General features: G+C 50.5%; 1 protein-coding gene across 3 annotated transcripts; it reads right to left on the bottom strand.

Annotated features, from left to right (window-relative positions):
• On the bottom strand, positions 1-24,834 carry OXTR (oxytocin receptor). Of its 3 annotated transcripts, XR_015726622.1 has the most exons (4): positions 24,584-24,834; positions 22,644-23,728; positions 5,378-5,714; positions 1-152 (listed from the first exon to the last, which is right to left on the bottom strand). XR_015726622.1 is itself a non-coding variant. In XM_045808133.2 (3 exons), exons 2-3 carry the CDS (start codon positions 23,566-23,568, stop codon positions 5,467-5,469), a joined length of 1,173 nt encoding a protein of 390 aa, XP_045664089.2. In that variant the 5' UTR covers positions 23,569-23,728; positions 24,584-24,834; the 3' UTR covers positions 3,789-5,466. The 3 variants fall into 3 exon arrangements, 1 of the variants encoding a protein (XP_045664089.2); XR_015726623.1 differs by lacking the exon at positions 24,584-24,834 and having other exon boundaries at positions 22,644-23,777; XM_045808133.2 differs by lacking the exon at positions 1-152 and having other exon boundaries at positions 3,789-5,714.
• Between the last annotated feature and the right edge of the window lie 2,645 nt (positions 24,835-27,479).

Genomic DNA, 27,479 nt, shown 5'->3' with positions numbered 1-27,479 from the left:
GGAAGTTACAGCCCAGAGAAGTCAGCAGACTTGCCAGAGGCATCCCGCAGGCCAGCACTGGAGCACGGCAGCAGCTCCTGCCCACCACTCTTTGCTCTCTGCTGGGGCTCTTCTCATTCTCAGGTGGTCTCAGTGAGTCCAGGCTCCTCCTGCTGAAAAGGTTTAAAGTCAGTATTACTTACATCCTCCTTGACGGGGCTGCCCTTTCAAACATCTCTTGAAGGCATCAGGCCATCAGCTTCAGACTTGGAATCTCGGGTTATGCAGAGATTTTTCACCACCTTGACATTTTCTATAACCTGATTTGACTACAACTCCAATTTTTGAAGCTTGCTCGCTTTCTCTAGGGGCAGACTATAGCAGGTGCTCAATTACCCGTGAAGTTCACAGAACAGGAGAAAGGGCACACATTTAAGATGCATGGATGTCTGAGGAGTTCTGTTTCTTCCAGGAATCTCCTGGAGAAGTAGCAGGAAGAACAGCACACTGGGGGGCATAATGACAACAGGCCGGAGGAGGGAGGTGGAGTTCCACTTTCTCTCATATGCTACATTCAGCTCATCAGGGACTCTGGCTCAAAAGGCAGCTCCAGACTGTGAGTCCGCGGAGCCCAGGAATGAACACGAACCCATCTGTGGTTCTGCAGGTGGCTCCCTTATCTCACTGGAAGAAATATGAGTTAGGGACCCTTCGAGGTGACAATCTAGAATCCTATTATCTCCAGAATTAGACGGTGGCACAAGAGGTCCGTGCCTGGGTCTTAGAGCCTCTTTTGATGGAACTCTGATAAATTGTGACCGAAGACAATGGAACCAGGTCCCCCACCCCCACCACACCCCAGGTGTACTTCTGTCATAATCATGCAGAAAATTCTGCCACCCCGCAGGGGACACGTCCGCAAGCCACCAGACACCATCGCTGTTTTAGGGAGGGAGAAAGGGGGCAAAGCAACGTATGAAAAAAATGTTTATTCAGTGTGCCTTCGATAAAGCAGTTGATGAAGCAGACATCTTGGTATTGGCCACATCATTCACCGACAGGCACAGTCCACAAGGGTACCATAAAAATCACCACGGTAGAACAAAATCGAGGAATCCACGTTTTGCATTTAGTGGTGTTTCATTGCAATGGAACAGAAAAGGTTAAGGACTTTGAAACCAGGATCTTTGTAAAAGGTGGCCTCCTGCAGTTGTAACCCACAGATCCATCCCCAAAGGAGCACAAACTCTGTGACAGATTATTTTTTTCAGGGCCTAAAGAAATAAGTCTCGGAGTCTTCAAGTGTTCACATTTCCCTTTTGACCACTGGAATAATGAAACATTCTAGAAGAAAATCTATGTGTTCCAATTAATTGGCACCTCCAGCCATGTGCTTCGTTTGTCAACAGGTCTGACTGACACTGTGGGAGAAGATGGTACACAGACCTCAGCTGTGGGGTCTGGGGAAGGAGGACAGAAACAACTGGGCTCAGACAGTGACCAGGACCCCGCACTCATGCTTCCAGCCTCGGTTAGAGAAAGGCTGAGACGGTGAAGATATTCTCCAGCCAAGACTGGGAGGGGAGGGGTACAGAGCAGCGGGTGCTCAGGAAGGTTGTGCCCCTCGTCAGAAAAGTCTGTGAACTGCTGTCCCCTTGGTCCCCAGTGGCCTGTTAGCTGCTAGGGCAGCAGCTTCTCCAGAACAGCAGAGGCGAGGGCATCTCTGGCTGGTGAGTAGGGAGGCTCAAATGCCAACGGACCCCACCAGGGCTGCATGTGCACCCAGAGTTCCCCAGCAGTCCCGAGCATGGCCGCAAAGACCCCCAGTCAACATCACGTTAGCTTCCCAAAGAGCGGGCACTGACTGGTGTTGACACCCTCAGGACATGTCACAGCAACCCTATCTCTGGGTCTAAAGATGATACAGTCTTCGGTGTCCAGTTAGTACTGAAGATCTTGTACTAAACGGTAAGAATCTGCATACTGGCATTTCGGCGCATGCCTCTCTTGTCCCTGAACATCTAGACCATGCTAGCTCCTTCTACCATGTGCATGAATGTGTGGGTGTCTCCGTGTGTACACAAAGCAGTGTGCAGGGAGAAGAGGACAGCGTATATAGAGTGAATCCATGGCTTTGAGGAAGTGCTCCTGCTTGTATCACAGTCCAAAAAAATATGCATAGAAATTTTTAAAAGTGCCCAGAGTCCCAATGAGCTGGCCAGTCCCCATCGAGAAACTTCTGATCTAGAACATCCCTGTATTTAACAACCAAAGGTAGTTCTTGGGCACCGTCATACCCGTCCTCAAGGCTGAGAGGACACCTGAGAACACGTTTACCAGGTAAGTAAAACTTTTGAGACCCTTGGTGAATTGCTCTTATAAATAAAACACACCAGTCTGCAGCCACAAGACATCACTTGTGCCTTTACTAGAGCAGGATGGGGGGACTACCAGCGCTGGCACCTTTGACCAAACTGGAAACACCATCTCTTGCAGAAAAACTGAGGAACCATTCCTCCCAAATGGTGAGTCACAGAGAGAAACAGCAGCCCAGGGAGATTCTAAGGAATTCATCCTTCCAGGTGGCCACCTTTGAAATGGTTGGTTAACATTTTGTTGTTGTTGTTAATTTCTTTTAAATGTTCAAGTCAGTGGTTTTAGCATATTTGAAAAACTCACATACCATCATCACTAAGTCTAGAAAATTGTCATCCCCTCCCCACCAACACCCGCATCTATTCCCATTCACTCTCCATTCAGCCCAGCCTGCAGCCCCCGGCAAGCACGGTCCTCTAACCGTCTCTATAGGTTTGCCTATTCTGGACATGGCACAAAAACGGAACCATACAGTATGTGGTTTTCTGCAATGGCTTCTCCCACTTGGAATCATGTTTTCAAGGGTCATCTGTGTTGTACCATGTGCCAGGATTTCATTCCTTTTTATACCCAGATACTATGCCACTGTGCAGACAGACCATATTTGTCCATTCATCTGTTGATGGACATCTGGGTTATTTCCACTTGGGGCTATTACAACGACGGTGCCATGAACATTTACGTACGAGTTTTGGTACTTGTATATGCTTTCATTTCTCTTGAGTAAATACCTAGGAGTGCCATTTCTGGCTCATATGGTAATTCTGTGTTTAACTTTTTGAGGTGTAGCCAACGTATTTTCCAAGTGGCTGGACCATTTTCTACTCCCACAAACAACATAGGAGAGTTCCAATGCCTCTACGCCCTTGCCAGCACCTGTTAGCGCCCATCTTTTCGACAACGGCCATCTTAGTGGGTGTGAAGTGGCATTTCGCTGTGGCTTGAATATGCATTTTTCTAATGAATAGTAATATTGAGCATCTTTTCATGGGCTTATTGGCCATTTTTATATCTTCCTTGGAGAGGATATAAACAGATGTCTATTTATTTGTTTATTCAAGTATTTTGCCCCTTCAAAAAATTGGCTTATTTGTCTTTGTATTATTAAGTGGTGAGCGTGCTTGATACATTCTGGATAGGAGTATATGATTTGCAAATATTTTCTTCCAATCTGTGAGGTGTCTTCTCACCTTTTGACAGTGTGCTTTGAAGCACAAAAGTTCTGTACCCCATTTTTGATGAGGTTAATTTATCTATTTTTCCTTTGCTTGCGCTCTTGGGTATCATATCTAAGAAATCATTACCTAATCCAAGGTCACAAAGATTTATGCCTATATTTTCTTCTAAGAGTTTTATAGTTTTATCTCTTACATTTAGGGCTTGAAGCATTTTGAGTTAATGTTTATACACAGTGTCAGGTAGGAGTCCAACTTCATTCTTTTTTTTATTGAAGCATAGTTGACATACAATGCTATATTGGTTTCAGTTGTACAACACAGAATTCCAACAATCCCGCACATCGCTCAGTGCTCACCACGGTAAGTGTGGTCACATACAACACTACTACAGTATCATTGACTATATTCCCCGTGCTGTACTTTTCATCACTGTGACGTACTTGTTTTATAACTGGAAGTTTGTACCTCTTAATCCCTTCACCAACTTCATCCTTTTGCATGTCGACGTCCAGTTTTCCCAGCACCATTTGCTGAGCAGACTTTCTCCCCTACTGAATTCTTTGGCCACACTTGTCAAAAATCAATTGGCCATGAATGTGAGGGTTTATAACTGCACTCTCCATTCTATTCCATTGGTCTAGTCCATAGATCTACATGTCTATCCCTATGCCAGTACCACACTCTTTTGATTACTGAAGATTTGTAGTAAATTTTGAAACCAGGAATTGTGAATCCACCACTTTGTTCTTCTTTTCAAAGGATCATTTGGCTATTCTGGGTCCCTTGCATTTCTGTATGAATTTTAGGATCAGCTTATTAATTTGTGCAAAGAGGCCAATGAAGATTTTGGTAAGAGAATGCACTGAATCTGTAGATCATTTTGGACAGTACTGTCATCTTAATAATATCTAAGTCTCTGATCCATGAACATAGGATGTCTTTCCATTTATTTGAGTCTTCTTCAGTTTCTTTCAGTGACATTTTATAGTTGTCAGGGCATAAGTCTCATACTTCTTTTGTTAAATTTATTCCTATTTTATTCTTTCTTGTACCAGTATAAATGGGATTATTTCCTAATTTCATTTTCATATTGTGAATTGCTAGTACAAAGAAATACAACTGGTCTTTGCATGTTGACCTTGTACCCTGCAACCCTGATGAATCATTTATTAGTTCTAATGGGTTTGTATCTGTGCATAAACTCCTTGGGATTGTCTGCATACAAAATCATGCCATCTGCAAAGAGTTTTACTTCTTATTTTCCAATTTGGATGCCTTCTGTTTCTTTTTCTTTCCTAATTGTTTCATGTAAATATTAGCTTCCTAAACACTTTTAACCAAGTTTTAATCGGCTGCCTATGCCAAATGGTTTCATAAAGGAATCCCCTGTTCCTAGGGCCACCTTCTGACATGCTGGTGCCCAAGGATGCTAGGATGGTTCCATGCAAAAGTAAAAGCACTTTGAAGTCAGGAGGATATTAGCACCACCCTCCACATCTGAGGTCTCACTCCCACTCCTTATTCAGAACAGTAGGCTTCCACACACCAATTCTATACTTACCACCTTTCACAAGATCTCAAAATAAAGGACTAAAAAGATACTGGAGTGAAATGACAGGTCCAGGAGAAAAAAAAAAAAAACCCAACCCATCCACCAGCCAGAGGCAGCAGTGGGGGCAGGGTATACAAACATCCGTGGGAAGCCAGGGGAGATTCAGGGATTGTCTGATGGCTGAGTCACACCATCATCTTCCACCATGGAGACTACTTCCCCAACCCAGGCCAGAATTTCCCACCCAATTCAAACTACCCCGAGGTGTGGAAGGGTGCAAACTGAAAGGTACCTTAGACACACATGCACACGGCCACCAAGGGGCGGTCCGTCTATGTCGGCACCACCCGAGCCACGGGAGGCAGTCCTGGCCCTGCCCGGTCACACTGTGGCTGGCTGCGAGCAGCTCCTCTGGCTGGAGCTGTGGCGGCTCAGGACGAAGGTGGAGGAGTTGCTCTTCTTGCTGACGCTGGTCTCTCCCGGACGGCTGCCCCTCAGGTAGCTGGAGGAGCAGCAGAGGAAGCGCTGCACAAGTTCGTGGAAGAGGTGGCCCGTGAACAGCATGTAGATCCAAGGGTTGCAGCAGCTGTTGAGGCTGGCCAGAAGCATGGCTATGATGAAAGCCGAGGCTGAAAGGGGGGGTGCGGGGAGAAAGGAGAACAGGCGATCACTGCTGGGGGGCCACCATCATTTCCTGAGCACGGCCGTTCCCAGGCAGCAGGTGCAGGGTCACAAGACAGAGAAGCAGAGAGACAAAGTCTGTCTGCCTTCCATACTGTGGCTCTGGGCGTGTGCTCAGCCTGCCCCCAACACACACATGCACCCCAGCCTTCCCAGGCTCGGCCCGGCCTTAGAATCTCCCTGTCCTTTCTCTCATCCAAAGAGTACCCGCCAAATGCTTCCGTCAGCAGGAGCTGCACTCGTCACAGCCACCTGTTCATTCATAACTCACCCAGCAAGTATCCAGCCTGCGAGTCCGAGTGCCCAAGAGCACAGAGTCTGGAAGCTGCCAGACTTAGTTTGTGGTCTTGTTCCACCAGCAACAAATTACTTTAGTTCCCCAGGAGACTGCTGTTTGCTAATGTTTCCGTGGCAATACTAAGCGTATCCAAACCTCATGGGAATACTGCAAGGATTAAAAAATGCCTGGTACACAGTAAGTGCCCAGGACACGGTGGCTGCTAGCGTGACGTGTGCCACATAGCAGGCTAGGCACTGGGGACACAAAAATAAGATACGTAGCACCATGGGGTGGGCACGATGCCAGTCAGGTTGGGCAGACCAAGGAGGGGGTTCAACTCTGAGCAAATCGTGGCCAGCCCCACAGAAACCCATATTTGAGCTGATACCTGAAGGATGTTAATGAGTTTCCCAGGCAGCGAAGGGAGGAAGGTGCTCCAGGCAGAAGGAACGGCCCAGGCAAAGGCATGGTGGCAAGAAAGCGTTACCATCTTCTCGGCTGAGAACACTGAAAGCTCTGTACCCCTAAGAGTGCTGCTCCCGCACGACACATCAGACTTATACAGGAGAAAAGGTTTCCCTGAAATTATTTAAGGCACTGGGCAGAAGCCATTATACTGAGGATTTACTGTGTCCCAGGCAAAATTAAAGATCAACTTCAAGACATTGCTTGTCACAAATTCAAGCTTCAAGAGAAAAGAAAAATTCCTAATCCTGGGGCGCCTGGCTGGCTCAGCCACTAGAGCATGCGACTCTTGATCCTGGTGTCATGAGTTCAAGCCCCACACTGGGTGAGAGAGAGAGAGAGAGAGAGAGAGAGAGAGAGAGAAAGAAAGAAAGAAAGAAAGAAAGAAAGAAAGAAAGAAAGAAAGAAAGAAAGAAAGAAAGAAAGAAAGAAAGAAAAAGAAGGAAGGAAGGAAGGAAGGAAGGAAGGAAGGAAGGAAGGAAGGAAGGGGAAGAGAGAGAGAGAAAGAAAGGGGGGAGGGAGGGAAGGAAAGAAGGAAGGAAGGAAGGAAGGAAGGAAGGAAGGAAGGAAGGAAGGAAGGGGAAGAGAGAGAGAGAAAGAAAGGGGGGAGGGAGGGAAGGAAGGAAGGAAGGAAGGAAGGAAGGAAGGAAGGAAGGAAGGAAAGAAGGAAGGAAATTTCTAATCCTATATACTTCCAAGTAGAAGGAGGGGGGAAAAATCTGAGTTTCTTGCAACAGACTTCAATCTGACAAACTGCAGATATCTCCCACCAGTGGAGGAGAACGAGCAATCCCCCCAGAAACCTGCAAGGCAGACGATGTACCCGAGAATGCTGCTCACAGCCACAGCCTTATCAGTGAAGGCAGCTGCAAGAAGGCTTGGAATATCTGCTGGCCTTTGGTCTTTTCTACAAGAAGTTTTCAAAAAATAACTTCAGAATTCTGGGGCGCCTGGGGGGCTCAGTTGGAGCGGCGTGCAACTCTTGATCTCAGGGTTGTGAGTTTGAGCCCCACATTCGGTGTAGAGATGACTTAAATGAATAAGTAAATAAAAACTTAAAAAAAATAAATAACTCCGGAATTCAAGAGCTAAATCCAGGAAAGGACTTCTCACAGGGACAGTCAGGCCACAGGGTCTAGGTGCTGCCACAGAGGCAGAGCATGGAGACATCTGTCAGCAAGGTCACGAAGCACCAAAGGGAGAAGGATAATTGTCTGCAAGACGAATGTTGGGTTCTCAAAGTGGGATCCCTGGATCACCTGGGAACTTGTTAGAAATGCAAATTCTCAGGCCCTACCCTGAGTGTACCCCAGACCTACTGGACCAAATACACACACGAGTGGAGAACCACCGGTCTAATTCCTTGGTGCACCTGTTGGCACAAGAGCAAACTACAGCAGATAAAACCAGAAAGTCTGGCACAAGAGGATGTTTAGGAAAGCAAAGGAGGAGCATCTAATCCTCAGACTAAAATAGTAAAGAACAGGAAAGTGGAAAAGTGGAGGGTGAAAGAAAGCCAGTACTGCTCATTTTCTATAAAAAAGAGTGAGAAAAATATGTATTTGATTTGAGTGGCTAAGAAGATGAATTTAAGTTTAGAAATTCTGGTGAGAAATCACCAAGACTAAAAATGGAATGTCCTCAAAATCATAATTAAATGTATAAAATAAAGGAGGCAAAATCAACACATAAAGTTAAAATTTAAAAAGGGCATTGAGAGAGGGGGTAAACAGAGGCGGAATGAACCACGACAGACTATGGACTCCAGGTAACAAACTGAGAACTTCAGAGGGGAGGGGGGTGGGGGACTGGGATAGGCCGGTGATGGGTTCTAAGGAGGACACGTATTGCATGGTGCACTGGGGGTTATATGCAAACAATGAATCATGGAACTTTACATCAGAACTAAGGATGTACTGTATGGTGACTAACATATCATAATAAAAAATTTATAAATAAATAAATACTTTTTATCAAAATAAAATTAATTAATTAAAAGGGCATTGAGAAGTAAACTACCAGACACAGAGGCAAGAACGCAGGCGTGTCAGGACAGGCAACAGGGCAGAAGCACGCAGCAGGAACGAAGCTCCCGCTTGCACAGAAAGACACCACCTTTTACCTAACTGTAGCGAGTTAGAATTGTATCTTTTCTCTTAAGCTATTTGCCTGACTTTACATTTGGATCATTTAACTTATTTATCCTATTTTTAAAAACACACACAAAAAAGCATACAGAAACATCAGCAATAAAAAAGGAAACAGTTAATGAATTCCCGAGTCGCCCCACGGAGATTTCCCACCCCACGTGGCCAGCCTGGGTGGGAGGAGCTGGGCCCTGGGCCACAGACATGAATGATGGGCCCGCGCGGCTCCTTGGGGGATGGCGGACCCTCTCTAAACTGAACTGCTCCTGTCAGGCTGCCGAATGCTAAGGGCACAACGGGATTTTAAAAATTTGGCAATACCCTAACCATCGAGAGACAGGAGTCCCCGGGGGTGGAAACGCAAGCCATCAGCTGGGAAGAGAGCTACCTGGGAATCAGAAACAGGCTGCGGAGGACATTTCAGAGGAAGGAAGCAAGAGGAATGAAGGCACATAAGTGACGATGTCCAAGAACATTCAGGGACTGCCAGAGCTGGAGTAAGAGAGCTTCACGGGGAAAGAAACGGCAAAGAGCCAGGCTGAGGAGAATCTTGAATCCAGGCCGTCTGACTTCAGTCTATAGACAATGGGAGCCATTGATGGTTTCTGAGCAGGTGACTGACTGCACCTCCCCGGCCCTCTGTACTCACTGTACCTTGTTTAGACCACCTGCTGCCCTCTCTGGTGGCTAGAGAGGTCACAGGGTTGCAGAACAACAGGAACAGCACAAAGCATGGAAAACATTGTCCTCACGATTCACGATGTTGTTTCCAAGAGAGCACGTGACAACGCAGCAATGCTGACCATGGGAATCACTGCTCAAGCTTGCACGGGACCCTGTGGTTTTCAAAGCAGACTCATTGCCATCTTATATGTGAGGAAAGTGAAGCCCAGGAGGGAAGTGACTTCTCCAGGTCCACATAACACGTCACCCTGTGTTTCTACCTGAAACTAATGAAGTCATTCCTTTTCAAACCAGGTCAGCATTCACACAGGTCAGGTTGGCACCAGTTAGCGAATCCTCTCAGACCCAAAGCAAAGACAGAGGCTTGCCAGGCAATCACTCTTAAGGTGTGATTTGAGGGACAGAGTCAGCCACTACCCTTTTCCCACACAGATAGAATTGCCCTGGAAGCTAGGTATGGCCTATCCCAGTGATGGTCTTTTATAATCTAAGTATATCTGGTATGGGAAACACATTACCTCCTATCAAATCACCATCATTCCTAGCAGAAATGTCTCCTGGTCTAGGCCAGGGACCAGCAAGCTGTATAGTTTGGCCTGTGGGGGCCAAACCCCACCTGAGGCTTGTTTTTCTAAATAAAGTTTTATTGGAACACAGCCACACCCATTTATTCATATATTGTCTATGGCAGCTTCTGCACTACAAGGACAAAGCTGAGTACCTGTTACAAGGACCTTATACCCACAAGCCTAAAAGAGTTACTGCCTGGCCCTTTACAGAAAGCTAGCCAATCCTGGATGCCTGGAGGAGGGGCAGATGTTAAAAAGGGGTGAGAAGGATTCAGAAGGGCAGGAGGAAACCCACAGAGCAAGCCCAACCCACTTCTCCCCACACTAATGAGAAGAACTGGGTGATGGCTTTGCTTTCAAGTTACCCAGACATGGCGCAAATCCTGGCTCTGCCACTTTGCACTTTGTGTGTTCTAGGGCAAGTCACCTAACCTCTCTTAACCTCAGTTTCTCCATCTGTGACATGGAACTTCTTTATAGAATCATTGCCAAGTTTCATAAGACAGAACTCCAAGTACCCATCATGATTCCTGGCACTCAGTAAAAGTAAAAACTAAATGAACTTAGCTATTGCCATTATCACTACCATGCTGTGTACACGCCCAGGAAATGCTACTTTTCTTAACGATAGCCGAGTTAACGCCAACCCGTGTGAAACAACAGGGAGAGGCTGCTCCCTGTGCTAGGCTGTGTCTTGGAATCTGAGACAGCCCAGGGTGGGGCAGAGGACACAGGACCCACTGGCTGAGCTTCTGGAAGTTGCACTGTCACATGGCAGTGTCCATCCCGTGTGGTTCTTGGGCCGGACTGCATGGCCAAGGTCAGCTTATACGTAGATCGGCTTCCTGGCTCTACAGGCCGGCACCACCAGTGTAACCGACAAGCTCATCTACCCTCCTCAGTTAGCTTGTCACTTCCGGACAGGTTTAAACAGACTGAAACAATGGGCCATCTTCAGGGAGAGCGAGGGGGGTGCCGGGGCGCCACAAAGCCAAAGTTGTGCTGAAACAATGAACCAGAGATAGAGGAGAATGTTCTTGCCTTATTCCATCTTACTTGGGGTCCTGGAAATGTCTGATCTTGCCCTTAGATTTCAGTGCTAAGATCCGTTTTAACTCACGTGGAAGCCTGGACATGGCAGCTGGGGGAAGCTGCTCTCTCTGCACCGCAAACTGTCCCCTCCCCTTTCCACTCGCTTTCCAGCTCCAGGTCCTGGGACACGCCACCCTCTGGCTGTTCTTCTGTACTGAAATCCTTACCGTGTGGACTGTCTTCTTTCCTTTTTTTCTTTTTTTCCCATTTATTTATTTATTTGAGAGAGAGTGTGAGCATGGGGAGGGGCAGAGGGAGAGAGAGAGACTCTCAAGCAGGCTACATGCCCATTGCAGAGCCCGACTCGGGGCTTGATTGCACGACCCTGAGATCATGACCTGAGCCAAAATCAAGAGTCTCCAGGTGCCCCAGGACTGTCTTCTTCAAACACAGCTACCCTCGGGGTGTATGCTGGTGAGGCACCATAAGCGACTCAGAGAGGTGCTGCCTCAAGCTGGGTCTAGCAGGTTTGCAGTGGAGCCCAGGTCCCGTCTTAGGACCCAGGGGCTCATTCCCCAGCTGCCAGGGAGCTGGCCAGTGAGGCTGTCGGCTGAGCTCCTCTCAGGGCACTGCCTTTGGCCAGAGCAGAACACCCTGTCCCAGGGGCAGCCTACATCCAGTGACCAGTCCATGCAAATGTACAAAGGTCCACCCCTCGCCTTAACTCAGGCTTCTCCGAAGGGCTGTCCCTGCTACCAGGCTCTAACCCTGGGCCCCGGCCACGTGTTGAACAAAGCAGAGCAGATTCTGAAGTCAGAATCCACCGACTCCTCCAGAGGTGTGGTCTGCAGCCGGCACCTCCTCTGGGGCCAGGGGGGTGGGGGCGCGTTCACCGAGCGGCCCCAGTGGAGCACTGGCTCAGGGAGGAGTCAGGGACACAGGATTCAGATGCACACCCCTGGGGTTTCTCTGAGCCACATCTACTGTATGAGCCTTAACATCTTTATCTGTAAATTGGAGGTGACACTTGCAAGGGCTTCGAGAAAACTGGGGGGGAAAAAACGTGTAAAGGGGCTTTGTGAATGGCAGTGTTCGTTCAGGTGGTTAGTATCATTATTAACGGATATGAGATATGACCAACGGCACCATTTTGTAAAGCCCAAAGTTTGGAGACTACTGATCCAGGTCAATTAAAGAAATTGTCCTTTGCCTGTTTTTACATGACTTCAAAAATTAAAAAAAAAAAAAATTAAAACCCAGAGCCCTGGGGTTGGATGACATGCCACCAAAGGAATCCTGATGGTCCATTTGGAAAAGCTTACCCAGCCAGTGACATACGAAACCCAAAAGGGAAGGTGGTTGCCACCCTGGGTAGGGCAGGATTTCAGGGTCTCCACTGGGACCCCATCTCTTCCTCTTGCTCCCCATACAAAAAAATCCCTCCATAGACAGAGCCCTGAGTGGTACAAACTGCTCTCTCTCATCCTTGCCAAAAAGGGGGTGCTGGAGGGAGGCACTGGTCCAGGGACTGGTCCTCACACCTACCTGGCCACCAGCTTGGGGCTTTTCCCGGAGGAAAAGGAGGAGGAGGTCAGATGTTCTAGCATCGTTTCATGCCCTGTGCCCACTGCCACAGCACCAGCCCAGGGGACCTGCTCTCAAGGGAGAGACAGACATAGAACACAGAATCTACTAAGCAAGGAGCAAGGAGGTGCAGCACTCAGAGGCGGGCTGGTGGGCCCAAGCCTGGGGACTAGGGGTGATCTTCCAGTGGGGGCTCCTAGGCACCAAGCAAGAGATGTGAGCAGAAATGGCCACCCGCCAAAAGCCAGATCCCCTGCTGGACAACTTTACCCCCAGGAGACAGAAACAACTCTGTATTTCCACTCAGCACTGTGATTCACGGAGGGGTGGGTGGCAGAGGGCCACTTGAGGACGAGGACGGTATGCCCCAGAGCGTTCCACCCGCCTACGAGCCTGGCTTTACTCAAGCCCCAAGAACTCCCATGTTCGGATTTCCCGGCACCCCCTCCACCCTGTCACCGAAGGCCCAAATTAGCCCCGAACAGCTGATGGGCAGCTGGCCACGGTCTCTCTGGGCTGCGCTGTGCCTGAGGCAACTAATGCATTTCACACACACTTCAAAGATGCATGGCTGAGCTAACATCTCTCATCTGAGTCGGATCAAGCCCAGCCACCTTTATAAGAGGCCCTGGCTCCAGAAACCAATTGCTTGGTTCAAGGACCCCACCGCCATGGGATCGGGAATTTGGGTCTAAGTACCTTATTTCTAGAGGGGCTGTGTAAGAATTTGAGAGCTGTAGTCTACAGAAGGCTTTTTTTTTTTTTAATGATTTTTGAATGCACACTTACATAAAGATTGAATACTAGTATATATTATGAAGTGCCTTTTTTGAAAAGACCACAATTTTACAACATTGGAATTGTTTTAAAATTCACAGATGTGTGATCACCCCACACATCATAAAGCCAGGATTAAGAGCCAAATTTGTGGGCGACAGAGCTTTAAGTGAGCTTCTATTATGTCAGTGCCCAAATATGGGGGACATGTTGAGCACACTGGGCTGGACCTAAGGAATGACCACATTCTGGAAGCAGAAGACTGGGGCCTCTTGGTAAACAACCAGCCCTTCTCTACCCTGTAGGGAACGACAGGCTGTGCAGCCAATTTCAACCACAGGTGCAAAGGCAAACTGCACATTTTGATAAAGAGGTAAGATACTAAAGACTTCCTACTGAATATGTAGGCAATGGGCCACCTGCACAGACATCACCTGGCTGCTTGGTAAAAACGCAGACTCTTGGGCTCCCTCCCAGACCTCCTTAATCAGAATCTGCATTTTAACAAGAGCCACCCCCCACATGATCTGTGTGCTCACTGAAGTTCCAGAAGTAGCCCTCCAGTAGGGAGAAAGATAATAATGAAGTAACTGCCTGATGATGGAATGTGCTTCTCTGCAGAGCCAGCTCCTACTCATCCTTGGAAACCCTTTTCAAATGTTGCTTCGTCTCTGAAACCCTACCGATTTTTTTCCTCCAGGGAGACAGAATCAAATAATGCCTCCTGGGGCACTCCGCTGGGGGTGATAAATAAACACTGATAGTAAAGGTCTCTTTTACTGGGGCATCCCTTCACATTGTCATTACTCACATTTCCAGGCTGGGGGCTGGGGGCTGGGTGTCATTTGTGGAAAATGGGAAGAGTTCTATAAGGGACTGAACTGAAGTGAAGCATGAAACTGGCAGATGGGAAGTCCTGATAACAGCTGCTGGAAAGGCAAAAAGGCAATCTCCCTGCTTGACAACAGGAGGGGCTCTCACACCGGATGCTAACGCAGTTCCCTCCAGGAAAATTAGGTTCAGGGTGCCTGGGTGGCTCAGTCCTTAAGCGTCTGCCTTCGGCTCAGGGTATGATCCCAGGGTGCTGGGATCGAGCCCCACATCAGGCTCCCCGCTCCACCGGGACCCTGCTTCTTCCTCTCCCACTCCCCCTGCTTGTGTTCCTTCTCTCGTTGGCTGTCTCTCTCTCTCTGTCAAATAAATAAATAAAAATCTTTAAAAAAAAGGAAAATCAGGTTCATGCTCAGATATCCAGGTCTGGTGGAGAGAAAGAGAGAGAAACAGAATGAGCAAGAGTGACCGTTAAGGTGTGAGGTAGGGGCCATGGAGGGCAGAGGCCCGTGGGACTGGAGCATCTGGCCATGGGCGGGAAGTGCCAGCTCCCTGACCAGAGACTCTGGCAGAGGCTGCCCCTCTGTGGCCCAGAATCAGGATCACAGGAATCAGGGGCTGGGACTGGACTACCTGGTTATACCCCCTTCCTGCTCACACCTTAGGCAAGTGTTCCCAGCGACTTCTAAAACCCAGAACTAGAACCTTCCCACCTCCCCTCCTGCTGCGTCCTCCAGGTAGGGCTTTAGTTTCTCTTTACCTCCTAATGCTGGTTCGGAGCACCCATGGGCTCACTACCAGTCCTCACCGGAAACTGCAGCTCCTCTGCTCACACGGTGCTCCTGACCTCACAACTCCCACCTCCGATGGCACTGCCCCAGCCCAGGACCTGACAGGCTTGGAATCTCTCTGCTTTTTAAAGCAGATGTTGGGGGCACCTGGGTGGCTCAGTTGGTTAAGCGTTTACCTTAGGCTCCGGTCAGGATCCCCGGGGTCCTGGGATCGACTCAGGAGTCCCAGGCGCCTACTCAGCAGGAAGTCTGCTTCTCCCTCTGTCCCTCCCCCCTGCTTGTGCTCTTGCTCTCTCTTGCTCTCTCTCTCTCTCTCACATGCTCGGTCTCATTCTCTCTCTCAGATAAATAAAATCTTTTAAAAAAAAAAGGCAGACATTGAACACTTACTATATGCCAGGCACCATGCCACCAGCAACCATGGCCCACTCTGCCCACAACCTAAACTTTCTTCCTAACTCCAGAAACCTGGACTCCAGGCAGGTTTAGTCAACTGCCCAAGGTCACCGCTGCCCCTCCATCACACTTCAACTTAGGACTTAAGAGCCTGGCAGAAAATGGGGTGTTGCTCTAGGAGCTCTGTAACCCTTGACCTGACTGTCCCATGTTCATCAAACGCCAGCCGTTTGGCCTCAGGAAGGCAGGTGAGAAACTGGGGAGGGCTCCCTGAAAACTGTCCTCACAGGAGGACTGAGGTATCAAAGCAGAGGTTGTGTGGCCAGGACCCTTGGGAGGCAGTAATGACTGCAGAATGGACGCACTGGCCTTCGGAGGAGGAAGGAGACAGTGCATGAGGCTGCCAAGTTGTGCCCTGCACAGCTCCTGGGAGCATCATTCTCACAGACCATGAGGTAAATGGCGCCCCCTGGGATTGTGCCACAAAGCAATCCACACTTGGACTGGGCCTTTGAAGGCTAGGTCTCCACAGAAGAGACTGGAGTGGGCATTCCTCTGGTGAGAACAGAATCGGCATGGGTGCTAAGCAAAAGGACCCTGTGGGAACTGGCCAGTCACCGGGCCTGGCTGGGGGCACACAAGGCAGACTGGCCAGAGCCCAGGGCAGAGGGGACGAGGGTGCCCTCGTTCGTTAGATATTAATTCAGGCCACGCCTCCATAGTGGGTCTAAACCAGCGCTTCTCAACCAGGGACGATTTTGCCCCTTAGGGGACATTCAGCAATGTGTGGAGACACTGTTGGTGGTCATGACTGAGGGAAAGGGCCGGTGGGATCCAGCAGGCAGAGGCCAGGGACGCTCCTAAACATCCCACAGCACACGGGACGGCCACCCTCCCAACACGATGATCTGGCCCAGAGCGCAGGAGCGCCGAAGTCGAGATGCTCTGCTCTCAACCAAAAAGCTGGTGATGGAAAGGAAAGTGCCACCAGGAGAGGTGTGGTACGGCTAGGGTGGAGGGGTCAGCGGGTAGCCGGGAGAGCGGAGAAGCGCAGGCTTTGAACCCAGAGTGCCGAGAAGGTGGTGCCATGAGGGGACAAGGCAGCCGGCTGTGTAGGTGTGTGTGTGTGTTGGCTGTTTCAGCAAAGAGAGCCCAGGAGTGTAGAGATGTTGGGATCACAAAGGGGGTGCAGGGCTCTGGGGCCAGGCCAGGAATCAGCTTTCTAAAAGCGCCCAGAAGATCCCAAAGCCAAGCATGGTGGACCACCTTGAAAATGCTGGCCTGGTGAGGAGGGGCGGGGTGACAGGGCAGTCTTTGGTGTGAGGGGATGCGGGTTCAAATCCCAGCTCCACCCCTTACTCAACAGTGTCCTCGAGTAGGTCTTGCCTCTCTGAGCCTCAGTTTCCTCCTCTGTAAAATGGGGACAAAGCCCCCTTACCTTGCTGTGTTCGGATGAGGATGAGATGTGGGGCTGGGTACTCAACAAGTGGGGGCTCCTGTTACCAGCTACTCTAATTCCTCATGTCACTGAAGCGGATGCCCACAGAGGGTGTCCTGTTCTATCCCCACTGTTCAGCTGGGAGTGACAGAGGCCTAGAGATCACACAGAGACATGCCACAAATCACAGAGATGGCAACAAGACTAGGTCTCTAAAGGGGGCTCTCACCACTGCCCAGTGCTGTCTCCTGGGACTGATGCAATGGGGGCTGGCAGAGCCAGCCCCTGCCCCTGGGGGTGAGCCCCGTGGGGTTCCCTTTGCTTCCAACAGTTGTCAGTGCAAAGCGGTGGGGTGGGCAGGTGGGCAAAGCCCTCAGGCAGCTGACTGGCCAGCCGAGCCTTTCCAGAGAGGACCTAGAGCTGGGAAAGGTCAGCTCCAGCAGCTGACCTCCCAACCCACAGCCCCCCACAGCCTCCCCACCCCCCTCAAATATCCATTGAATGGAAGAAGTGTGCAGCAACCAATCGATTTTTTTTTTTTGGCTGTTATTAATCAAACCTCTGGGGGGAAAGGTGGAATCACCTGGGACAGAAACCCAAAGGGAAAGCATTTGCATCAGCCAAGAACATCACTCACAACTGCTTAATGACAAGAGTGTGGTTGTTAACTGTCCATCTAATTGCAATTTATCCCCAGAAGGGCCAAGGTTCAAGGGCTCTTCAGGGCAGAGAATGATCTGTCCAATCTCCTCCGGCCCTCCCTCCCCCACTGCTCTGCCTATCAATGGCTCACCTGAAGACAGACTCTCCAAGGTGCCTGGCCCACCCAAACCTTGGGCACAATACCCTTGAAAAGGTGAGGTGGGTAGGCCACACCGGAGGGACCACAGTTCCACAGAAAAAGGGAGGAGCTGGGAAGCTCATTTTCAGACAGGGAAACACTTAACACCTGGCCTCCTGTGCATTTCCACCTTTCTCCTAGTACAACACTCCTGACAGATGTTTGGTTGCCCCCAGGTGACTGGGCGCTCACTTCTTCACCAGGCAGCCAGTTCTAGTGCTGGAGGGCTGCTTAGAAGGTCGTTATTTCTCTGGAGTCCAAATCCACACACCCATCCCAGCCCATCTCAAGCACCTTTCTCCTCCCATATCCCTCGTATTTGTTCAACCAGCATTGACTGAGTTCCCAGTGGGTGCCCAGCCCCGTGCTCAGCATTGGACACATACCAGTGATCAGGACAGACGGTGTCCCTGTTGTGACCAGGTTCACGGTCCAGCCTTAACAAGTTTCTCCTCCACATACCAACCTCCCTGGACACACTACCTTATCGCCTACAGGCTCTGCTTCCATCCCCTCAGCCACCTCACCCCGTTCCACCTGGGATCTCAGGAGAAAAATGCCCATCTTCTCCCTCAGGAACACTTGCCAAGATTCTCAGAGTCAATCCCAAGAATGCAAACAAAACTTGTAACAAGTAGAATGGGGGGCAGAGGAGAAGAGTGACATTGATCATGTGGCCCCCCGGTGCCACGAAGCACACCATGTCATTCTCATAACAAGCCCCCAGGTAGAGCTTTGCTTCCTTGATTATACACAGGAGGAAGCTGAGGCCCAGAGAGGTCTAACAGCTTGCTCAAGGACACACAGGAGAAAGCGCAGAGCAAGCTCCAAACACAAGCCAGCCGTGTGCTTCTTTCCCTGCACAAACCATGCAGGGTTCCACAGTGCCTGCCCACTGTCCTGGCCCACCAGACAGGTTCCCTGGTCCTTCTGCAGTCTCTGTGCAGTGGAGGTCCCCACCCTGCTCTCTGGGCATTTTCTCGCTCCCATGGAAATCAGCCGGTTTGAGAGAAAAGGGCACTATTCTGCATATGGCTCATCTATGAAGTGTGAGTGAGACTTTTTAATTCAAAAGCTTCTCCCCTAGCTTCCAGGCACCTTCTGGTGAAGACAGGAGCCACGAAAAGTGTTCGGTGTGGACAGGTGGCACACCTGCCCCATCTGCCAAACTGCCCCCCTCCTCTCTCAACTCTGCCTACTGGACCAGGCATTTCACAAAAACTAGAGCCAGAGACTCAAAATCAGCCCCATCACACCCAAGCAGGATCAGTGAACCCCTGGAAATACAGACACACCCCCTCTCTACCTCCTCCCTCCCAACTGCCCCAGGTCGGAATCCTTGGGACCAGAAGCAAAGCAAATCCCACTGAGTTCAAGGGGAAAGGACAGCGCCAAATCTTTGACAGTGCAATTTGCTTGTGAAGATACATAGGGGGCTGGTCCCCACACCCATCATGGGTATCTGGTCTCACTCCTCCTCCTGCGGTCTCACCGGCCTCACTAAAGCAGGGCTCCAGCAGCGGTGGCTGCTTTGGGTGGACAGGAGCTCAGTAATTACCATGGTGCTCCTCTTCCTTTTCTCTTCTCTCACTGTTTTTTCTTCTGATCAATGGAAATATTGAAATTGGGAGTTTTCTTCTTCGCTTTGGCTCTTGGAAAAAGGAAGCCCCATGCGCAGCTCACCTCTACACACAGAGCCATTATTATTATTATTATTATTATTATTATTATTATTATTATTATTACTACTACTACAATTTTCTTATCCTTTTCTCCCCTTCATCCAGGTTTCCTTGTATCTGCTTTGTCTTGCCACAGTACCCGAATCTTTGCGGCCAATCTCTCATTACTTTTGGAGCAAGGTGAGCTCCAAACCCGTAAAGGCAGTGCTTGGTGTGAACGAAGGCGTAGGAGGGAAAGAAGTCCATCAAAGGAGAGAGGTGTGAAAGGAGCGCCTGGGTTTGGAGAGAAGGCCAGGGCGCACAAACCCTCACGGAGGTAGAGGCTTTGAGGCCTGCGAAGGCCCGCGCGGCCAGCTGCTAAGGCAAGCATGACCTCCAACCCCTCTGTCAGCCCATGATCAGTAGCCTGTGGTTACAGAGCTTCTCCTTCCCTCAGAGGTTTCGTGATGAAGCTGTTGGCAGGAACCCATCCCACATGTGTCCCACTCCCTCCACCTCTATCTGCACCTGCCTGCTCCTGGGCTTCCCGGAGGAATGTCTGGCTGCTCTCAGTGGGCTTCCTGAACTTGCAGCCTCCACCACCCAGGAGATGAGCAGAGCAAGGGGTCTGGATCTAGATATTTTGCAGCTCTTCTCAATTCCCTTTCTCTTGGAAAATGAGGGCTGTGCATTCCTTCCACAATGCTGATCAAAATCTCTTGAATAGCTCACTGTATCTTTGTTTTGTTCCTTAACACTTGACGATGGCCTCCAGATGGAGTCATATCTCCAAAGTGACTGTAAACTGTAAAATTATTTCTGATGGCCTGGCCTGCTACTTGCAATTCTCCCAATTAATGCCAAGTGGGGACAGAGCTTGCAGCCAGCTGAGCCCACATCCACTCAGACCCCCCACTGCAGCCCTGAGGCCGAGGCACAACTAGGCCAGGCTGGTGACCAGAGACCAAGTCCTCGGTGCTTGATAGGCCCTCACACGGGGACCAGGCGCCCATTCCTGGCAGAAGCGGCATCATGAATCCCCTTTGTTCTCTTCTCAGAGCACCCAGGACAGGGTGTCAAGGAGGACGAGGGGGACCTGGGCTTTCCATGTGGCACCCACCTTTTCCTCTGAACTGGGAAAGAAGCAAAGGAATACAGAGAAGACCTGAGGTTCCTAGAGTCTATTTCTCTCCCTGCTCCTGGAGACTGAGAGCAGGAGCCTGGCTCTATCAAAGGTCCTGCCAGGGACATCCTCAGGGGACCACATGCACCCGAAAGGCCTCTGGCCGCCACTTTAGCTGAAGGCTCTCTCTTCTTGTGTTTTGTCTTTAAGACAAAGACATGGGTTGTCTGATGTCCTTTTAAAATATAGGAAAGATCAAAACCTCACTCAGTGATTAGGATACGTGTTGACCATATACTCTCATCCTTTAAGGAGGAAACTAGGAAGAGGAGAGCAGGTGAGGGGGTGGACAACAAGAAGTCATATGAAGAGGAGGTAGGGGAAAGAAGGAAGGAGAAAAATTCACCAGGGAGAAAAATGAATGGGAGGGGCCAGTGGAGGGAAAGAGAGAGGAATGAACGAACTCAATGCTGAGATGTCCTCATTCTAAAAGCAAGACACTCATTAGTGTCAAGGGAGAGAAGGGGACCCTCACCCAAAGTCCCACACTGGTAAGGGCTGGAGGGAGTGCTCCCCAATATGTCTCTCCAGTATCTGGTCAGTATCAGTCTCACTTCCTCAAGGACTGGTGTTTGAGCTCCTCAAGATGTGGGTCTGGTATCTTTTCAGCTCCCACCCAGGAAATAGGTGTAGCCTGATGCCTTAATTGGAAACACCCACTGCCGGCTTTTGCCCAACCCATCTCCCTAGTTCTGTGTCCTTCATCAGAAGCCTGGCACAGCAGGAAAGGGCTGGGGTGGGAGCAGGAACCCCCAGCTCTAGTCTGCCTCCGATTGGCTCTGTGACCTGGAGCAAGCCCCTTCCCCACTCTGGACCCCTGAACCCTTTCTGCAAGGTGTGAGCAGGGGCTACACCATGGAGCCAGGCTGGCTCTGGGGCGAGTCTGCACAGCAATCCTCCCCCCACACCCCCCAGCCTGCTGTACCACAGGTGCTCGGAAGTGCTCAACAAGTGCCCTGGCCACTAGGTTAACAGGCAGGGCTGGGTAAAGCCAGGAGTCTGTGGTTTCTGGAAGAGAGCAAAGCAAGGTTATCCAGCTGAATGAAGGGACATTTCAGCTTCCACAGGATGGTTGTATTTTAGACTTCTGGGAGCAGGAGTGATTATATTAGAAAGGGGACATTTCTGCAAAAAGGGTAAAAGCAAACCCCTTGGTCTACCCTTACAAGCATTAGAATCACCTGAATCCCAGAGCAGTGCTATGGGCTTACCCTCAAACAAAATGTGTAAAGTCATTCACCATCACTGATCATCACTCCTGCTGTTTGCATATGAGCTATTGAAATTGTGTGCGATGGAGGCTAAGCTGCCTGGAGCTCCCAGCAGCCCAGCGCTGGCCACAAGCCCCAGGACTCAAGGCGCTCTCTGCTCCCCCAAGCTCCCTCCCCACAGACCACCCCATTCTACCCTCTCCTCCCCCCATCTTCCTCGCACAGTCCTCACTGCAGACCTCCACAGTCTTCCAATCTGGAGAGCGCATTCCCTCCCTACAGAAATCCCCCATCGTCCCAGGTCAAACAGGAAAGTTTGCATGGGGCCCCCATCTTTTTCCCAACCATCTCTGGCCCTGGGCACCCCCAGCCCCTGGCCCACCCCCTTAGCACTCACCTCTCTACCTTTCCAGACTCACCAATCTAACAGGTGAGGCAAGAGGGACCTTACAACCCCACAACACCCCGCCCCCGTACTACTCAGGTCCTCAGCTCCAAGCTGGACAAATCAAATAGCCCACCTCCCTCGGCCCTCTTCTAAACCGGACCCCAGGCCCCAGGTGTTCGGGATGACTTGAACTTAAAGGGGAGGTTCAACATAAAGTAAAGTCAAAGTGGTGAGAGCTTGAGCTTGGACTCGGGTTCAAAAGTTATTTCCAGCCACTTGCTAATTAGGTAGGAAAGTCATTTGAACCTGGGGTTTCCCATCCTTAATAAGGACTTTGCATGCATTTTCTCATTTCATCCCCCTGATGAGAGCCGGTACTTTCATCACTATGGTCATTTTACAGAAGAGGAAGTCAAGCCCCAAATCCCTTGGCCAATGGATAAGGGAACCATTACTCAAACCCAGCTCTGCAGGATTCCCAAACCCACTCTCCCCCACGCCCCCCGCACGAGATCCCCAGAACCCTGTAGGTGCTGAGAAGGCAGGACAAGGACCCCGCCCTGCCGCGCTCCCTCCTCTGGTTTCCCACCAGCTCTAACCTTCCTTGGGCGCATTGGCGTCCCAGACGCTCCACATCTGCACGAAGAAGAATGGCGTCCAGCACACGATGAAAGCCAGCACGATAATGAAGGTCATCTTAACCGTGCGGATCTTGGCCTTGGAGATGAGCTTGACGCTGCTGACGCGCGCCAGAGCCGCTCGCCCCGAGCCGCCCGCCGCCGCGCTCTCCGGCCCCTCTGCAGCCGCCGCCGCCGCCGCCGTCTTGAGTCGCAAGTTCTGCCAGATCTTGAAGCTGATGAGGCCGTAGCAGGCGGCGAGCACGATGACCGGCACGATGTAGACCGCGAGTGTGATCCACGTGATGTAGGCCTTGGGCCCCCAGGGCTGGATGAAGACGGCCCAGCAGTCGAAGACGCCGTCGGCCACCTCGCGCAGCGAGAAGATGTGCACTTGCGGCGCGCTGGCCACCAGACAGCCCAGCCACGTGGCGAGCACCGCCAGGCGGTCCGCGCGGCGACGCAGCGCCCGCAGCGGCTGGCAGATGGCCAGGCAGCGGTCGAGAGACATGAGCAGCAGCAGGTAGGTGGAGGCGAACATGCCCACCACCTGCAGGTACTTGACCAGGCGGCACAGCAGGTCGGGCCCATAGAAGCGGAAGGTGATGTCCCACAGCAGCTGCGGCAGCACCTGGAACACTGCCACCACCAGGTCGGCTATGCTCAGGTGCTTCATGAAGAAGAAGAGGCGCGAGTGCTTGTGGCGCGTGGTGCGCAGCGCCAGGAGCACGCACGCGTTGCCGCTCAGCGCCAGGAAGAGGATGAGGCACAGCACCGCCACCTCCACGCGCGCCAGGGCCTCGTTGCGCTGCGGGGGCCCGGCGGTGCGGTTGCCCTCGGCTTCCGGAGGCGCCTCGCTGCCGTTGACAGCCTCCGTGCTCCAGTTGGCCAGCAGCACTCCCTCCATGACCGTGGCTGCCTTGCGCCCCTGGTCTTCAAGCCCTTTAAAGGAGTAGTGCGGCGGGGTGGGGCCCGACGCGCAATCCGGCGCGCCTGGGGGTAGCGGGACTGGGGTGCCCCTGGGTTCCACTCCCTGAGACCCCGAGGACGGATTTGCCGGTCCGAGCCTGAAACAAATCCAGAGGGCCCTGTGAAGACCAAGCACTTATCTCCCGACGCGCGTGCGGCTCAGTTGTCCCCTTCCCAAGAACCCCAAATTATTTGGGGCTACGGGCACAACCGCCGGCCGCGGGTGGTTCAGCTGCCACCCCAGAAATCCCCAGAGCCCCTGGCAATGAGCAGGAATCTACCAGACTGTCAGTTCCTTAGGATCTTAAATCACTTGTACTGAGGAAGAGGGGAGGGTCCTAATCAAACACTTTCCTCTGGGACGGGGCCTCCTAAACAGACGACCTCTCCCAAGATCAACTAGCTGCCTGCCCCGCCCCACCCCACCCCGACCCTCAGCACACCCAACTTCCTCAAGACGCCCCAAACAGCCATCTCTCCTTACTCCTGTTACTTCCTCCAGAGATTCCCCTGAACAGCCACTTGCTTGGGAAACCCCAGCGCAGAACCATCCCCCTTCAGCCTCTTATTTCTAAGACGTTTAGCCATCCCCTCTCACCTCTGAACTTCCACAACAACTGCTTCGGTGAGACCCCAATCCAGCGGTCCCTCCTGGAAGAACTCCTGTCTCAATACCTACCCCCAGGCCGTGCAACTGCTGTTCCGGGTACCCCTCCCAGGAAGATCCTCCCCAGCCCAGCAGCCTCAGGAAGCCGATGAAGTCTTGTCCATCGACAGTTACTGGCTATACACCTTGATCCTGAGTGGTCTCTTTACAGTCAATCCCTCGGAGCATGGGGCGTGCCTCCAGGTGCCAGGCTACACGGCGCGAGGCACCCCACCACCTCCACTCGGGTTCCAATGGCTCCACCAGCCCCAGCCGACCCGTCTACCCGTGCGCGAGACCCAGCTACCTGCACCCAGTCCTCGAGCTGGCCTAAAGTTGGCTCCCTGGGGAAACTGCACCGCCGCGGACAGCTCTGAAGACGCGTGCGCTCCCAGGCCAGGTTGGGATGGCTGCTGGCGGCACCCAGTCTGATACTACCGTGAGGTCTCAGACCCTAAAGGCTCAGCTGGAATCCCCTCGCCCGCACCTAACTGGTCACTGGGTAGGGACAGAAGGCGAGCGAGGAGCGCAGCCGAGGCTGTGCGCGCGGACAGCTTCAGGATGCCGCGCTGTCTGCTGGTGGCCCGCTTTTCTGCAGCCTGGGGCCGGGGCTGCACCACCAAACGAGTCCGCTGGGAGGCGCGGAGGGCCGGCCGACCCCCGCGGAGCGGGTTAACTCTCTCCCAGCGTTCACCCAGAGCGGTAACAAACGGGCTTCTTTGACCGTGGCTTAAAACTGCAAGGGGGAAGGAGCTCATAAATCACCCGCTTGGTTTCTTCCTTTCTTGGTTTGGAAGCTCCTGACTCTTAGGCAAACGGGAAGCTTGAATAGCGGTGCCCCCCCCCAGTAGATGGTAATGAAGTTGCCAAAGCATCTAACTGACATTTCCCAAACATCAGGTTAATTTCAGCGCTTATTTTTCCCTCCCAGGAGCCTGATATACTGGATTTAGCGGTGAATTAAAGCAAGTCCTTGCTCTGGAATACTTTTGTTCCCATTCCCATTGCTAAGGAATGAGAAATGCCTTCTGTTCTAATCAGCACAGGCAGAGGGCTTCATTCTTTAGGTAGTTTTAGGGAAAGATCTCAAGAAAAGAAAAAGAAAAAATCTATTTTCATTTTAAATTGATTCTGTTCGTCTGTGGCCTGAAGCCATTTCTGCCTCTTTGCCATACTTCGAAATTAAAATCCTACACGATGCCAAAGGAAGAGGAAATGTTAAAGACAGCTTCTTCTGACTCCCAACTCCTTTTCTATTCTAAAATCAGGTTGGTTTTGTTTTGTTTTGTTTTGTTGTTTTGTTTTTTTAAGTAATTTACAGAGGACAAGAATTAAGGCAGAAAAAAAAAGGTGAGGATTCAAAAATGAACAAGGCCCTTTAAAATTTAAATGCATACTTCCTCCTGACATTTCCCTCTCCCTCTTTTAATTATGTGGAGAGAACTGAGTTAGTCAAGGACTGGGTTTCCTGAATCCACACTTATAGCCCTGTGTCAAGACATCCTAGGGACAGACCATTATTCTGTCCTGGTCCCAGGGTTCTAGTTGAGTGAGCATTCCAGGATGGGCCTGGGAGTTCCAGCAGCATTGGGAAGAGGTGAAAGTTGTCTTTTTCTTGTCCTTGGGAGTTGCATCATAATATCGTTAAAAACCAAAATTCAAATGAATAAAATTTAAAGATCTTAACTGGCTTTATTCACCAATTCATGAATCAGGCAGTTTCCCATCTACTAAATAAAAAGAAGCTCCAAGGAGCTTTACAAAATGAAAGATTTTATAGGCAGAAGGGAGCCCCAGAACACGGAAGTGGAAGTTATACTCGGCAACAAAGTGGCTGGTTATTGCCCAGTTACTTTCACTATAGGGTATGGCAGGGGTCTATCAGGCAGATATTCACTAGTGCTGATCAGGTGGTTCCGGATGGACTGGTTTGAAATTCCATCCCTGGGTGAGCTGAAACAGAATCTCAGTTTGGTGATGTGGGGCTTAGCATAAGCCACTCCATTTTGGGTCTGTTGTCTTATTTTTAACACATTAACTAATAGTCTCTGTCACACAAATTACAGATTAAAGTTACAAACTACTCAGGTGAGGATTAAGTGATCTTGACTTTCTCCCTGGGCCTCAGTTTCCCCACATGTAAAATGAGCAGGCTGGTCAAGATCATCTACTCTCTGAGATCTCATCTTTCTGGTTTTCTGGAATTAGATGATCTATGCCATCTGAGAACCAAATTCTAGGAGGTAAAACACATCTTCCCCACTCCATGGTGGGATAAGGGAGGGGTTTTCCCTAAGCACCCCCAATGGGATATATATTTACCCATCATCTTTCCTATTGTACATATCTATCAGTAAAATGTGTTGAGAAAGTGATTAATGGCTTCCCCAAGAACATCTCCCAGTAAATTAATTACTAGGGTCAGACCCTTGCTTCCCAGAATAATATTTCTGTGGCAATCTGGCTACAGGAGGGCCATGTGTGAGAAAGCATGGCATTCATACACATGGGCCATTCTTCCCGAGAGAAAGCAAGGACAGAGATAAAGCATGATACTTCTAATTCCACAAACATGTCGATTGACAATGGATGTGACAACACAACCCCTAGTAAGGAAGTGGCATAAATAAATGTATTCTCCATCTGTAGACACTGTTGGCCTAGGTGAAGACACAACAAGACATAACTGAGACAAAAAGCATTCTTTGGGAATAACTGAGCTTGGAATAAAAGCAGGCTGTTCTTTTGAAGAAGAAAAGGTTTATTGAGAATTGGATCTTCAGAATCTGTGACTTCTTTTGGAGAAGTAGGGCCCTGAGGAGCTGAGAGTCATTTCAAAGTGGTTTTTATCCTCCAAACAAGCAGAACAATTGGGATTCTCATGTTGTCTAGCTTACAGATGGGGTCCAGAGGTTTAGAGAGGGGGAGGGGCTTGCCCAAAGCACAAAACTGGTTAAAGGCCAGTGTGGCTGACATGAAGCATGAGGCAAGCCTAGAGAGGTCCACCTGAACCAGACCACCCAGCCTGGCAGCCTTAGGAAGGGGCTTTGCCCTCTCTCCCTCAGAGTGCTGGAAACTGGAGGGCAGGGAGAGGGGTTACCTGAAGGAGAGATGTGATAGGCGATAACATGTTTGCATTCAGCAGGAGAAAGGATGGGAAGGGGGCAAGTGGCAGGAAGCAAATGGGATAAGAGCCCCCTTGA

This window comes from Ursus americanus, chromosome 14 (assembly GCF_024610735.1).
Source record: "Ursus americanus isolate L20-20 chromosome 14, mUrsAme1.1.p, whole genome shotgun sequence".
Lineage (NCBI taxonomy): Eukaryota > Metazoa > Chordata > Mammalia > Carnivora > Ursidae > Ursus > Ursus americanus.
This window is presented reverse-complemented; position numbering and strand designations above follow the sequence as displayed.